Source organism: Saccopteryx leptura, chromosome 3 (genome assembly GCF_036850995.1).
Source record: "Saccopteryx leptura isolate mSacLep1 chromosome 3, mSacLep1_pri_phased_curated, whole genome shotgun sequence".
Lineage (NCBI taxonomy): Eukaryota > Metazoa > Chordata > Mammalia > Chiroptera > Emballonuridae > Saccopteryx > Saccopteryx leptura.
Genome location: NC_089505.1, coordinates 117,359,952 through 117,374,057, shown reverse-complemented (window position 1 = coordinate 117,374,057; position 14,106 = coordinate 117,359,952). Strand labels below are relative to the sequence as shown.

The window sequence follows — 14,106 nt, the reverse complement described above, 5'->3', positions numbered from 1 at the left end:
ATACTTAAGTGTTAACTATGATAAGATTAGAAACCATCAGATATAAAGAAACTAGATGTGGTACCCAAAGACCATACATGGTGCCATAGCCAAGATAGGGTGACCTGGGAAAGGTTCAGATCTCACTGGAGAAGGTGCGGCTCATGTACGGGATTACAGAAGAGTTCACTGGTTTAGCCAAGCCAAATTTGGTCTTGAGTGACACACTGTAGGCCACCTTCCATAGTCAGGCAGGTGGCTGCCCGGGGGCGGCGGGGAAGGGGGGGGGGTCTGGTTTCCATGATGAAAGGACAGTCAGACTGAGGTTGCAAGGTCATTGTGCATTCTGGGCCACCTGAACCCCAGACTGGAAAATGCAGACAATCTCCTTTGTCCTGCAATGTTCCCCCAGTGCCCGTTGAGAAAGCTGAACGTCATGCTCACATTAAAGAAGAAACACTTAAGGCAACTGTGTTGTTTATTACTGAGCATATATTGAAAGTTGCATTGAGAACTGAGGTAATAAATGAATAACTGATACAGTCTAGCCTTTTGTCTGCTCAGCACTCTTCTGTATCCCCTATGAACATGCACACTCCCTTACAACAAACAGGACAACTCTATATTTCTACCCTGTAAGACACATTCTCCTTACAATCGAAGATCATGGAGTTCATTAACTATTCCTCAAATTCACCGAATCCATCTCACTGAATATTCTGTTACCTTACAGCATTATAATGTGATCTTCCAACAACACACTCATTAAATAATTTTAAAATGGTGATAAATAACAAGAATAGAATGATTTTGTATGAATAAACATGTGTATCACAAGCACAGAGTTCCCCAGTTCTCCTTCTTTGTCATCTCAGCTTCAGCACCATAATCAGCAGCTGCCCCTCCCAGAAGCCTCATCCTGGGACTCTCCCTGGGACACCACAGCCCCTGCAGCTCTCTGGAAGGGTGATTCTTGGCTCTCTGCTCATCCTGTTTGACAGTCAGCCACTTCTTCCTGTGCAGTACCAGCCAGAAACCCCGAGACACAATGCTAGGGGTTAGAGTGAGTGGATTTGGCCATATTTAGCTCCTGGTCACCAAGGCTGCTTTTAACTCTGGCAAAGTGGATATTGCCGCCATCAATAATCCCTTCATTGACCTCAAATACATGGTCTACATGTTCAGTATAATTCTATTCGTGGCAACTTCAAAGGCACAGTCAAGGTTGAGAAGAGGGAGCTTGTCATCAACGGAAAGTCCATCGCTGTCTTCCAGGACAGAGATCCCACCAACATCAAGTGGGGTGGTGCTGGTGCTGATTATGCTGAGGAGTCCCCTGTGTCTTCACCACCTTGGGGAAGGCTGGGGTCACTTGAAGAGTGGAGCCAGGAAGGTCATCATTGTAAGGTCGGTTGGCAATTAAGGAAGGAAGCCACATGAGGAACCAGGTCCGGAAACTTGACTGGAACCACCCACACCCATGCCTGCCAAAAGAAACCACCCAGGAGCACTTGGAAGAAGAACGACTGTCTGTCAGACAATGAAATTTCACCATGTCATATCAACCTGCCACCACCACACCATGCTATAAATTAACCCCAGGTGAGGGAAGCTGTGTGACTCCTCTGGCCCGTTTTGTGGACCAGAGAACCTCACCCAGGATGCACTCTAAATAAAGCTTTTGCTAGTCTACACTTGGTGGCTACACCCTTTTTTCTCCCTCAGTGGAAAATACCTTATATTTTGTGCTGAAACCAGGGAGGAGTTTGAAGGCTGTGGGGGTCGCTCCTCTCCCCATCCCTTCCAAGGAGCGAGGCAGTTGGTTGTAGATGGCAGATTGGATTGCATTCCTGCTCAGGAGGGGCTGTTGTTTTGCTAATGGCTGATTGAAAAATGGAAGGGGCAGGCTCCTCTCACAGCTCCCAGCACATGTTCCCCCTCTGGCACCTGAAATCCCAGACACCCTGATCAATTCCCTTATATTGACCTAATAGTGTAAAGCACTGTGGCCGAGAAGAGGGTTAGCATCTTTTTGCCAGCTGGGTAGTTACAAAATAATGAGTGCATTTTTACCATTCCTTATTTTTCTCAGTAAACCAGTGGTTCATAGAGGATGTAGTTTACAATCCTCTTATTGTAAATTGTACTAAAATTGTACTAATGAAAAGGCATATATAATTGTATAACCTGCCAAATTCAAAGACTTCCTTTTTGTACCAAGAATCCCTTGTTGTGTAAAAAGTATTTTCCATGTTAGAAATGTATTTGTTATTTCAAGAATCCTTTGTTAATTTTCCTTTTTATTTGCTATTTCATAGCCCTGTGATGTTGAAATCTTGGTTTAAATATTAGAAAATAACTTAAATCCTTTTTTTCCCAAATAACCTATAGAATTAGAAAACTCAGAATTCCCTTTATCGGGAAAGTCTCAAGCCCTAACAGGACTGTTAGAATCTGTACTCTACATATGCTGCCACACTTAAGTCAATCGATACCACCACAGAAAATGTTTCTGGTTGCCTAACTTAAGTGAGATTCTAACACCCAAGCAAGTAAGGAAATTGTGCACACTTTCCATCAATTTTTGTTAGCCAGAATCAAAGAAGATATGGAAACAGTCAACTTAGCCTTTGCATAGCAATCAGCTCTAGAAATTAGAAAGGAGATGTATTGTAAGATAGCATCATCAGCTGCTAAGAATGGATAAATAAATAAAACTAAGCATTTTGGAAGGATCATTGCTCCTCCCTCAATCACGTAACTCTGGCCCCTAATATTGCTGGTTAGTCAAAGATGGCTAAGCTACCTGAAAGCAGGGACAACCTAAGACAGGCACAGCTGAAGAGGGGCCATCAGGAGAAGGCTTAAGGACTAACAAAGGTGAGGCTCAAACCCTCACCCCAACAATGCAGGAGTGTACTCCCCTGAAATAGTGGACTTCATCCACTGTCTAGAGCACCAAAACAGGGGGGCTCCACCCCCGCTTCCCCACTCATCAACAGAGGGGCACTTATCAGGCCAAGATTGGCAAATCGACTTCATCTTATAACCCCTCACAAAAAACTCCGTTATGTCTTAACTTTTGTTGATATCTTTTCAGGGTGGATAGAAGCCTTTCTTACCTCTCGAGTGACAGCAGACACCGTTGCCTCCATTCTCGTTGAAAACATCATCCCACAGTTTGGACTGCCGACTACCATCTAGTCAGACAACGGCCCGGCCTTCACTGCCCAAAAAGTTCAGCAGGTCGCCACCTCACTTAACATTACCTGGAGACTCCACATACCCGATCACCCTCCATCATTGGGTTAGATGGAAAGGGCCCATGGCATCCAGAAGGGTCAACTAACTAAACTTCCCATCAAGACCAGACTCTTCTGGCCAAACTTCGTCCCCCTGGCACTCACCAGAATCAGAGCAACCCAGCGAAACCCCACTAGACTCAGCCCCTTTGAGCTGGTTTATGGTAGATCAATCCTAATCAATCACAACTTACCTGTCAACCCCTCTCCTCTTGCCACATACTTCCCCTTTCTGTCTTTACTTCACCATCTTCTCAGAGAATATGCGGACCGGACCCTTCCTCCCATAGGGAGTCCAGATGAAGCACACCCAGCAGTCCCCCTCCAGCCAGGAGACAAGGTTCTTCTGAGGGAATTCCAGCCCAGCTCCCTACAGCCCAGGTGGACGGGACCCCATACGGACCTCTGGCAGTAAGAACCACTGGGCCCCACCCGTCTCTGGCTCACCAAAAGGTTGGGCCCTGCAGATCCTCCTGTTACTCCTGTCCCTCCCACCGGGAACCTGCCGCCAGAGTGAATTAAAGCAGAGAGCAATACTGTTACTGTATTAATGAGACTGGCCTGATGGAAGAAAACATCAATGTCCTCAACCATCTGCAAGAGAAACTGTGCAAGGACCTCTTTTCCTACAACCCACTTAACTCCTGATGGCAGTCCCCCGTCCTCATCTGGGTTGCCCCTATCCTAGGTCCTCTTATGATTATCAGCATATTACTCATGTTTGCTCCTCTTTCTCTTATATTCTTACAGGGCCGCATCAGCGAGGTTTCTCAAGTCACAGTCAACCAGATGCTCCTGCACCCATATACGTGACTCCCCTCAGAGCCACCATTTTCTGACCTCCCTTCCCTATTATGCCCCTAACCAGCCAGACAAACAGCGGCGCCCCCATCTAACATAACAGGTCAGAATGTGAGGTCAGTTCACAATGGGGGAAGGTCACATGAGAAACCAGGTCCAGGGACTTTGGCTAGAACCACCCACACCCATGCTTACCAAAAAGAAACGACCCAGGAGCACTTTGATGAAGAACTACTGTCAGCCAAAGAAATTTTGCCCTGTCGTATCAACCCACCATCACCATACCGATGCTATAAGTTACCCCGGGTGGGGGAGGCTGTGCGACTTTTCTGGCCTCTGTCTTGTGGACCAGAGAACCTCGCCCAGGATGTGCTCTAAATAAAGCTTTTACTAGTCCACACTTGGTGGTATGCCCTTCTGTCTTCCTCAGTGGAAAATACCTTACAGTCATCTCTGCCCTTTCTCAGATGCCCCCATGTTTGTGACGGGTGTGAACTATGACAAGGTTGAAAACTCCTTAAAGATGGTCATCATTGCTTTCTGTACCACAAACTGTTTGGTCTCTATGACCAAGGTCATCCATGACAACTTCGGCATCCCATAAGGACTCATGACCACGGTCCATGCCATCACTGCCACCCAGAAGACTGTGGACAACCCCTCTGGGAAGCTGTGGCATGATGGCTGAGGTGCTGCCCAGAACATCATCCCTGCTTCTACTGGTGCTGCCAAGGCTCTGAGCCAGGTCATACATAACCTGAATGGGAAGCTACTGACATGGCCTTTCCTGTCCTCACCTTCAGTGTGTTGGTTGTGGATTTGACCTGCCACCTGGAGAAAGCTACCAAATACAATAACATTTAGGGGTCACTAAAACAATCATCAGAGGGCTCCCTCAGGGCATTCTGGGACACACAGATGAACAGATTGTCTTTTGCAACTTTACCAGTGACACCCACTCCTCCACCTTCGATGTTGGGGCTGGCATTGCCCTCAATGACCACTTTGTCAAGCTCATTTTGTGATAGAACAATGAATTTGGCTAAAGCAACAAGGTGGTAATCCTTGTGGTCCACATGACCTCTAAGAAATTAGAGCCCCCTGGACCATCACTATGAGTAAGAGGAAAAGAGGCTCTCAGTTGCTGGGGAATCCTTGTCCCAAATTGATCCTCCAACCCACTGAGAATCTCCTGACCATCACAGTTTCCATCACAGACCCCCTAAAGAAGGGGAGGGGCTTAAGGGTCCCTATATTGTTATGAACCATCAATAAATTTACTGTACCCAGCTAATAAATAAATAAATATAAATAAAATGAGCGAGTGATCATCTGTTTTTTTGTTTTGTCTTTATTATTTTAACAATTCTTTATTTTTAAATTAAAATTGACATATTAATTTCAGGTGTACAACCCAGTGACCAGACATTTATATAACTGATTAAGTAATCACTCCAATAAATCTAGCACCCATCTAGCACCATAATAGTTTTTACAATGTTATTGATTGTACTTTTTATGCTGTATTTTCATTCTCATGATTATTTTGCAGATACAAGCTTGTACTTCTTAAGAACCTCCACCCTTTTTGCCCATTCTCCCAAACCTCTCCCATCTAGCAGTTGTCAAAATGTTCTATGTATCTATGAGTCTGTTTCTGTTCAGCTTGTTCATTTATTTTCTTCCTTAGGTTCCACATATAAACAAAATTATCTGACATTTGTCTTTCTTTGTCTGACTTATTTCACTCAGCACAATACACTCAAGGTCCATTCATGTTGCTGAAAATGGCAAGATTTCATTCTTTAAAGGGTGATTCCCTATTCTCATTCCTGACCTATGAGTTGCTGACATTCTCACCCTAATGACCTTTTCTCCAACCTCATATCACACTCATAGTAGAGTCGACCATTCCTAAAGCTGGATCACTCTCTAAATAAGAACGAAGTATAAACACTGCACGTAGTATAGTATAAACACATATTGTATAGGGCTCTATAGGACGACTCTTTGCCAATCTCTCAATGCTATCTCTATCTCCCCTGCTCACTGTATTATGACCACATGACCTTTCTTTCATCTCTGCATGCAATATACAGTCCTTTCTAGACTAAGAGGCTTGGTGGCTGGTGTCCCCTTGCCTGAAATGCCCTTCTCCTGGTTATTTGCAGAGGTGACTCCTTCTCATCCTCAGGTATCAACTAACAATCCCTCACAAGGCTTTACCTGTCAACTCTTGTCCAGTAGGTTTCCCTTTTCTGTTGCTCTTTATTGCAAAACCTGTTTATTTCTGAGAGTTTTACCACTTTATTTTTCAATAATTATACTTATTTCTATTTTGAGCTATCATTCTACTAGTGGAAGAAACAATATTACGCTCCTTGGGATTTCTCTCTGTCTCTGACTTGAACCTCTGCAGAGCTTGCAAAGTGCTGCAGGGCACAGTGGTGAACAGGAACTGGGTGGCTGTAACCTGGTCCTCTGCATCTGGCATACACTGAGAGAATGGCACTCCTATGAGGTCATTGGTCCCCACAGATTACTGTGTCATATCCTTTGGTTATAAATTATACTTTCATGACTGTATATGCCATCCATGGTCTATCTCTCTTGGTTTCCACAGGGTCTGTTACAGCCTGGGCCATAATGGATGCTTGAGAACTATTGGAACTGAGTGGACTCATCGCCAGGATCTCAGGGCCACCAGTGAGGCCTGGAAGAAAGCAGGATGTTCCCACTAACCCTGAGGCTCCGTGTAAGGATTGTTAGAGAGCCTCATATGTCATTCAGATCCCTTGAAAGAGTCAGAGTCACAGTCAGGTGTGCTGCCCACTATGGTTCACAGATAGTGAGCAGCAACTCATTCTTCTGTGGTTCCCTTCTTCATTGTATGGTTCACAGACGAGTCACAGTTTACTGCATTTGAGTTGCATGCACTGAACTTTCTAGGATATAGAATTTTACACATCAAATTTAGGGTGTTCATATTATAGATGAGTGAAGTAAGATCCAGATAAAGAAACTGAGTTGTCCAAAGTCACAAGACAAGTTAGCAAGCTTGAGACTAGAACCCTGGTCACTTGATGTTCTGTGTCCTTCCACAGAAGGATGCAGAGGATTACGCATTTGCTCCATGAACCCCATTGGCTCCACGCACCAAGTCAGCTCTGTGAGTTGCATTTGCTCCATATACCATTGGCTTTATAGTCTATGTTCTCCAAAGATATTTATTGTTCATATGTCACTTTGATTGCTTACCTTACTTTTGCCTTTTACTGTGTCCAAGTCCTTTGTCACTCACAGTTCTCATGTTTCATGTTAGTTATACATGTATTGTATTGGTTCCAGTGCCGTTGTGATGGGTTATGTTACTATCCTCATTACTTGTTGCCTACACTGTAGAGGGTTATACTTTCATCTCCATTGAAAAATGACTTACTTTGCATTGTTGTAGGATGAAAATGTTTCCTACCCTTTTCCCATCAAGCTTGATTGTTTAACTTCCTTTGGCCGGTGAAATGTAAGCAGAGAGATGTGTTTTATATCTGAACTGAAGCTCTAAAGGTCATCATGCATATCAACCTTTCTTCCCTTCTCTCTATCATAAGAATGGCATATTCTAGCCCTGGCCAGATGGCTCTGTTGGTTAGAGCATCATCTAGAAGCACAGAGGTCGCCAGTTTGATTCCGGTCAGGGCACATACAGGAACAGATTGATGTTCCTGTTTCTCTCTCTCTCTCTACTTCCTCTCTCACTGAAATCAATAAATAAAAATTAAAAAAGAAAAAAGAATGGCATATTCCAGAGAGGGCCTCCTTTAGAATATATAAAAGAATTCAAGAGCAGGAGGCTATATTCTACCTACACCTGGCATGAAATATGAACAGTAAATGAGCTTTTCTAAGTCCTGTTATTTTGGAGTTGTCACTGTACCACAGTGTAGCAAGTTGACCAGAACAGCCATGTTGGTTCCATGTACCACGTTTGTTCCACTGATCAAGTACTCTGTTGGTTCAATTGCATAATGTTGGTTGCATACATTACACTGGGGAACAACTTTTTTTTCATTTTCTGTTGCATGAAGTTTTAAAACTGTTTTTATATATTTCTGCCTCACTGATTCCAAATCTGAAATCTGTTGTTTTTGGGGTTTTTTTGTGCATGCTCTTGTTATTATGCAATTTTAATTTCTTTTTGTTACAGTTAATGACATGCATTGGTTTTTATATTGGAGTTAAAGGGCAATGACTCTTAGTTTGAACATAACCACAAGGCAATTAATGTTTTAAAAACTTCACTTTTACATAATTGTAGTTGTTTTTAAATGTAAAACATTATTATCTGATAAAAACACCCTCTTATTTTGTTTTAAGATTGAATCATGGCTTCTTCGAGTAGGTGTAAATGTAAGAATAGTCCTGACAACTTCTGTTCTATATGTTGCTGTTACACACTTCAACGTCAAAAGTGCAATATTTCATCATTTGTGACACGTGCATATATTGCCTATTTTCAAGTTCCCCTTGGTGATCATATTGTGTGTCACAATTGTGAGGAAATGCTTTGTGACTGGACAAAAGGAAAACACAAAGGAATGCCTTTTGGTATTCCCATGGTTTGGCGTGAACCTAAGAACCACATCAGTGACTGTTATTTCTGTCTCTTCCAGACCAAGGGCGTCGGCAAGAAAAAACGGCATACGATTGCATATTCTAATTTCTTCAGCAATACGACCTGTTCCACACTCTGAGACACTCCTGGTTCCCGTTTTCAATGGTTTTATTTCTTCTAAGGACAAAGACAGTGAACATGGTGATCAAGTGTATTTTGATAAGATCCATGAAAAAATGGTTGTAGAATCTGAAGGGTCTTCTTCTGATGCCAAGCAGTTCATTAACCCCTCAGCAGTTTAGCCAACCCAAATTGAATGACTTAGTAATAATGACATAAAAATTGTCCTCCACTTTCTGAAGTATGAGGAGCATAACTAGATCATTTGTGTGAATCTTAAAATGGTAAATTTCCTGCTAGGACAACAGAGAGGTTTCACGAAGTATCCTTGCTTTCTTGTTTGTGGGACAGCCAAGGTTGGGAGAAACACTGGACACAGAAGGAGTGGCCGAAACGTGAAGCTCTAGAAGTAGTGATGCAAAATATTGTGAATGAACCTGTAGTTAATCGAGATCGAGACAGTTCTATATATTGAGACAGGATCATTTTCCCCCCACTTCACATCAAACCTGGCTTAATGAAGCAATTTGTTCAGGCTTTGAATAGAGAAAGTGAATGTTTTCAAAATATTATTTCTGCTTTTTCTGCCTTGTCTTTCGAGAAGATAAAAGCAGGTGTATTCAATGGACCTCATATTCGAACCATCATACGTGACGAAGAATTTGCCAGGAAGATGAATAAGGAGGATAAAGCAGCATGGCAGTCTTTTGTGGCAGTTACAAAGAACTTCCTTGGCAACAAAAAAGCAGAAAAGTATGAACTTCTGGTTCAAAGGATGCTGTTGGCTTTCCATGACATTGGATGTAACATGAGAGTTAAAATTCACTTCCTTGCCTGACCAGGCAGTGGCGCAGTGGATAGATCGTCAAACTGGGATGCGGAAGGACCCAGGTTCGAGACCCCGAGGTCGCCAGCTTGAGTGCGGGCTCATCTGGTTTGAGCAAGGCTCACCAGCTTGAGCCCAAAGTCGCTGGCTCGAGCAAGGGGTCACTCAGTCTGCTGTAGCCCCGGTGGTCAAGGCACATATGAGAAATCAATCAATGAACAACTAAGGAATCGCAATGAAGAATTGATGTTTCTCATCTCTCTCTCTTCCTGTCTGTCTGTCCCTATCTGCTCCTCTCTTTGTCTCTGCAAAAAAAAAAAAAAAAAAAAAAAAAAAAAAAAAAAAAAAAAAAAAAATTCACTTCCTTGAACAGTCACCTTGATAAGTTTCCCAAAAATCTTGGAGATGTTAATGATGGCAGACTACTACTGGAGCATCAAATGAGATTGTACTTAACAAGTACGCAAATGCAAGAGCTACAAACACAAATTTTTACCTGAATAGAATTTAAATAAGTTTTGCACAAATTTTATGATTAAAACAAGTGTTTTAATATGTTCTATTTCAAAATTGTAGACAAATTCTAACACAATCATATCTTTTAGTGTATAAGTGTATTTACTGCATTATACAAATTATTAAATTTTCACAAAGATGATACCTAAGAAGACATTCTACTTCATTATGTTACTAAATGTTGAAAATATTACGCCTGACCAGGCAATGGCGCAATAGATAGAGCTTTGGATTGGGATGTGTAGGACCCAGGTTCAAGACCCCAAGGTTGCCAGCTTGAGCACAGGTTCATCTGGTTTGAGCAAAGCTCACCAGCTTGTCCCAAGGTCGATGGCTTGAGCAAGGGGTCACTCGGTCTGCTATAGCCCCCGGTCAAGGCACATAAGAGAAAGCAATCAATGAACAACTAAGGTATTGCAATGAAAAACTGATGATTGATGCTTCTCATCTCTCTCCATTCCTGTCAGTCTGTCCCTATCTATCCCTCTCTGACTCTCTCTGTCTCTGGAAAAAATAAGAAAAAAGAACATTTTATAATAAGATGAAAACATAAAATCTTGAATTGCAAAAAAACTGTAGCTTACAGAGAAAAACTAATGTCAGATTTGATATCAGCACACTCGAATTAGGTAAGAAGAAGTCTTTTTTGGATGCAACAAAATTTTTGTTTCCCACTGTTATAGATGTTGTCCTTTTTCTCATCAATTCACATTACACCTCAAGCCTTTCCTGCTCCCAGTTCACCAGGTCACCCTATTCCACCTCATCACTTTGAGAAAAGCCCCTTGGATGTCCTTGTTTCTCAGACTGTAGACCACAGGGTTCAGCAGGGCAGTGAAGACATTGTAAAAGAGAGAGATCTGCTTGTCTCGCTCAGGGGAATAGTTAGAGTTGACCCGTATGTAGATATAAGTGGCTGGAGCATAGAAGAATGAGACCACAGTGAGGTGGGAGACACAGGTGGAGAAAGCCTTGCAGCGGCCCTTTGTGGACTTGATCTTGAGAATGGCCTGGGCAATACGGACATAGGAGGCCAAAATGAGGGAAATTGGGGCAACAACCATAAACACACTGATCACCAGGTCCATAATCTCAATGAGGTGGGTATCCATGCAAGCCAAGCTTCGTACCGAGGGGCCTTCACAGAAGTAGTGGTTGATCACGTTAGGTCCACAGTATGGCAGCTGCATGGTGAAGAATGTATGAATCAGAGAGAGGAAGAAACCACAGGCCCAGGTCCAAGCTGCCAGCCGTGTGCACAGGCCCCAGTTGAGGATGACTGTATAACGCAGAGGGTAACAGATGGCTATGTATCGGTCATAAGCCATGACTACAAATAAAATGCACTCAGTCAAGCCCAAGGCACTAAACACATACATCTGCAGCAAACAGCCAGAAAAGGAGATGGTCTGAGAATGAGCGAGAAGATGCACCAACATCTGGGGCACAGTGGTGGTGACATTGCCCGTGTCCAGCAGGGAGAGGATACAGAGGAAGAAGTACATGGGAGTGTGAAGACGCATATCCAGGCAGATCAGGGTGACAATGAGCCCATTGCCCAGGACTGAGCTCAGGTAGAGCAGAAGGAAGACAATGAAGAGGATCCTGTTGGACGTGGGGTCACGGGAGAAGCCAAGCAGGATGAATTCAGACACCCAAGTTTAGTTCTCCGCTGGAGACATCCACATGGTGGGGATTAAAAAAGAATCACATTCATTTAAATGTCATTGAAACTGTGGTAGTTTAGCAAAAGTATCTGCCCTGGAGACAGAGAGGCTAGGATTTAAATCCTGGCCCTCTATTCATCTGCTGTCTTGACCAAGTTACTTAACACTTCTGAGCCTCAGTCTCCTCATCTGTAAAATGTGACTAATACTAATATTAATTTATCAGGTTTTTGAAAGGAGTAGAGGCACTGTATATGACATATAAAACACAATACCTTAAAACAATAACATTAACTGCTCATAGGCAATTTTCCCTGTCTTACTTCACTTTCTCCAATGGACAACCTGGTCATTCACATGTCTAGCAACAATTGGTTTACATCGCATCAGTCCCAGCCCCTAAACTTTTAAAGCTGAAGTTCCTGTCTGCCTTAGGCTGTCTGAATATGCTACAAACCTCTCCCCAATCAATGACCATTTCTTCTTTGCCAAACGTCACTATCAGCTTTGTCAATAGAGGGCGCTAGAAGGACACTGTGACGTGATAGCTGGAAAAAATTACTTCAAATATAAAACAGGTAAGTCAAATGAAAGTAAGTGGAAAGATAGTAAATATGAACTTTAGTGTGTAGATGAGTAGTCCCCAACCTTTTTTGGGCCACAGACCGGTTTAATGTCAGAAAATATTTTCACAGATCGGCCTTTAGGGTGGGACAGATAAATGCACAAAATAAAATTATGCGACCGGCATAAAAACTGTGGTATTTTAAAATATAATTGTCGAACTTACGAGACAAGCATCAAGAGTGAGTCTTAGACAGATGTAACAGAGGGAATCTGGTCATTTTTAAAAAATAAAATATAGTTCAGTCTTAAATATAAATAAAATGGAAATAATGTAAGTTATTTATTCTTTCTCTGCGGATCGGTACCAAATGACCCATGGACCGGTACCAGTCCACGGCCCGGGGGTTGGGGACCACTGGTGTAGATGATTACTTTAAATGCAAATGGACTAAATATTTTAATAAAAGGCATATTTTCACACTGCTTTAAAAAAACCTGCATATTGTTTACAAGAAATACGTCAATTATTTTGCAATATGTAAATATATCAAATCCACATGTTGTGTTACTTATATCTCAATAAAACTGAAGGAAAAAATAAACACTCCTTAATATAAGGACATAAGCATACTGGAAATAAAAAATGCAAGAAATATGACATGCAAAACTAAGTGAAAGAAACATGTTGTAGTTTCATAAAACATTTGTCAAAATTGATCACATTTTGCATCATAAATGTAAGCTCAAAAAATCCAAGGAATGGAAATCACTTAGACTATATTCTCTGATTACCATAATTTGGCTAGAAATCAATTTCAAAATAAATATAACGAGGAAGAACACAACCCTTTGAAATTAATACACAGTGCAAAATAATGTATTAGACCAAAAAAATCAAAATGATAATTAGTCTATACTTAACTAAATAGTGATAAAAATAAAATATTATCAGTGTTTAAAGGGTACCTTATATTTTCTTTCATGATGCAAATACATATTAGAATAAAAGAAAGGCTAAAAATTGATTAGCTGACCTCCCATCTCACAAAGCTAAAAAATGAACTACAAGTCAAATTCAAAAATAAATTGATAGGATGAGATAATAAAAATAAGAGCAAAAAATAATGAAATCATCAACAAACTTACAGTAGAAAAAATGAACAAAGCCAAAATTTCATTCTTCGAAATAAGTACTGTATAAGCCCTGCCCTGAACGGATAGCTCAGTTGTTTAGCATCGTCCTGAAGCACATAGGTTGCCAGTTCAATTCCCAATTAGGACATACACAGGAACAGCTCAGTGTTCCTATTTCACTTTCTCTCTTTCACCCTTCCTCTCTCACTGAACTAAATCAATAAAAAACTTTTTTATTAAATTATGCTATCTGTATAAAAAATAGATAAGTAGATAGATAAATAGATAAAGTCCTTAGCAAGACTGATAAAGAAAAAGAAATAAAACACAAATTACCAACATTTGGAATGAAAAGGGAAAATTACTATAGATCTAAAAGTCATTTAACAATAATTTTAAAAATTACAAACAACTTTGTATATAAATTTGACAATTAAATGAAATAAACAAATATGTTTTAAAAATACACAAATTACCAGTACTCACACAAGAAATAAAAGTCAAGAATCCACTGTCTTTAAAAAACATTATATTTCAAACTTTCCTACAAAGAATAATCCCGATCCAGATAGCTTTATTGGT

At 41.4% G+C, this 14,106-nt stretch overlaps 1 protein-coding gene and 1 pseudogene across 1 annotated transcript; one reads left to right on the top strand and one right to left on the bottom strand.

The window, feature by feature from the left end:
* Positions 1-1,027: 1,027 nt before the first annotated feature.
* On the top strand, positions 1,028-5,200 carry LOC136398297 (glyceraldehyde-3-phosphate dehydrogenase-like; annotated as a pseudogene).
* Positions 5,201-10,896: 5,696 nt separating this feature from the next.
* On the bottom strand, positions 10,897-11,844 carry LOC136398296 (olfactory receptor 2A12-like). The gene is given in 1 exon segment (XM_066372649.1): positions 10,897-11,844. A coding segment is annotated over 1 exon segment (948 nt).
* Between the last annotated feature and the right edge of the window lie 2,262 nt (positions 11,845-14,106).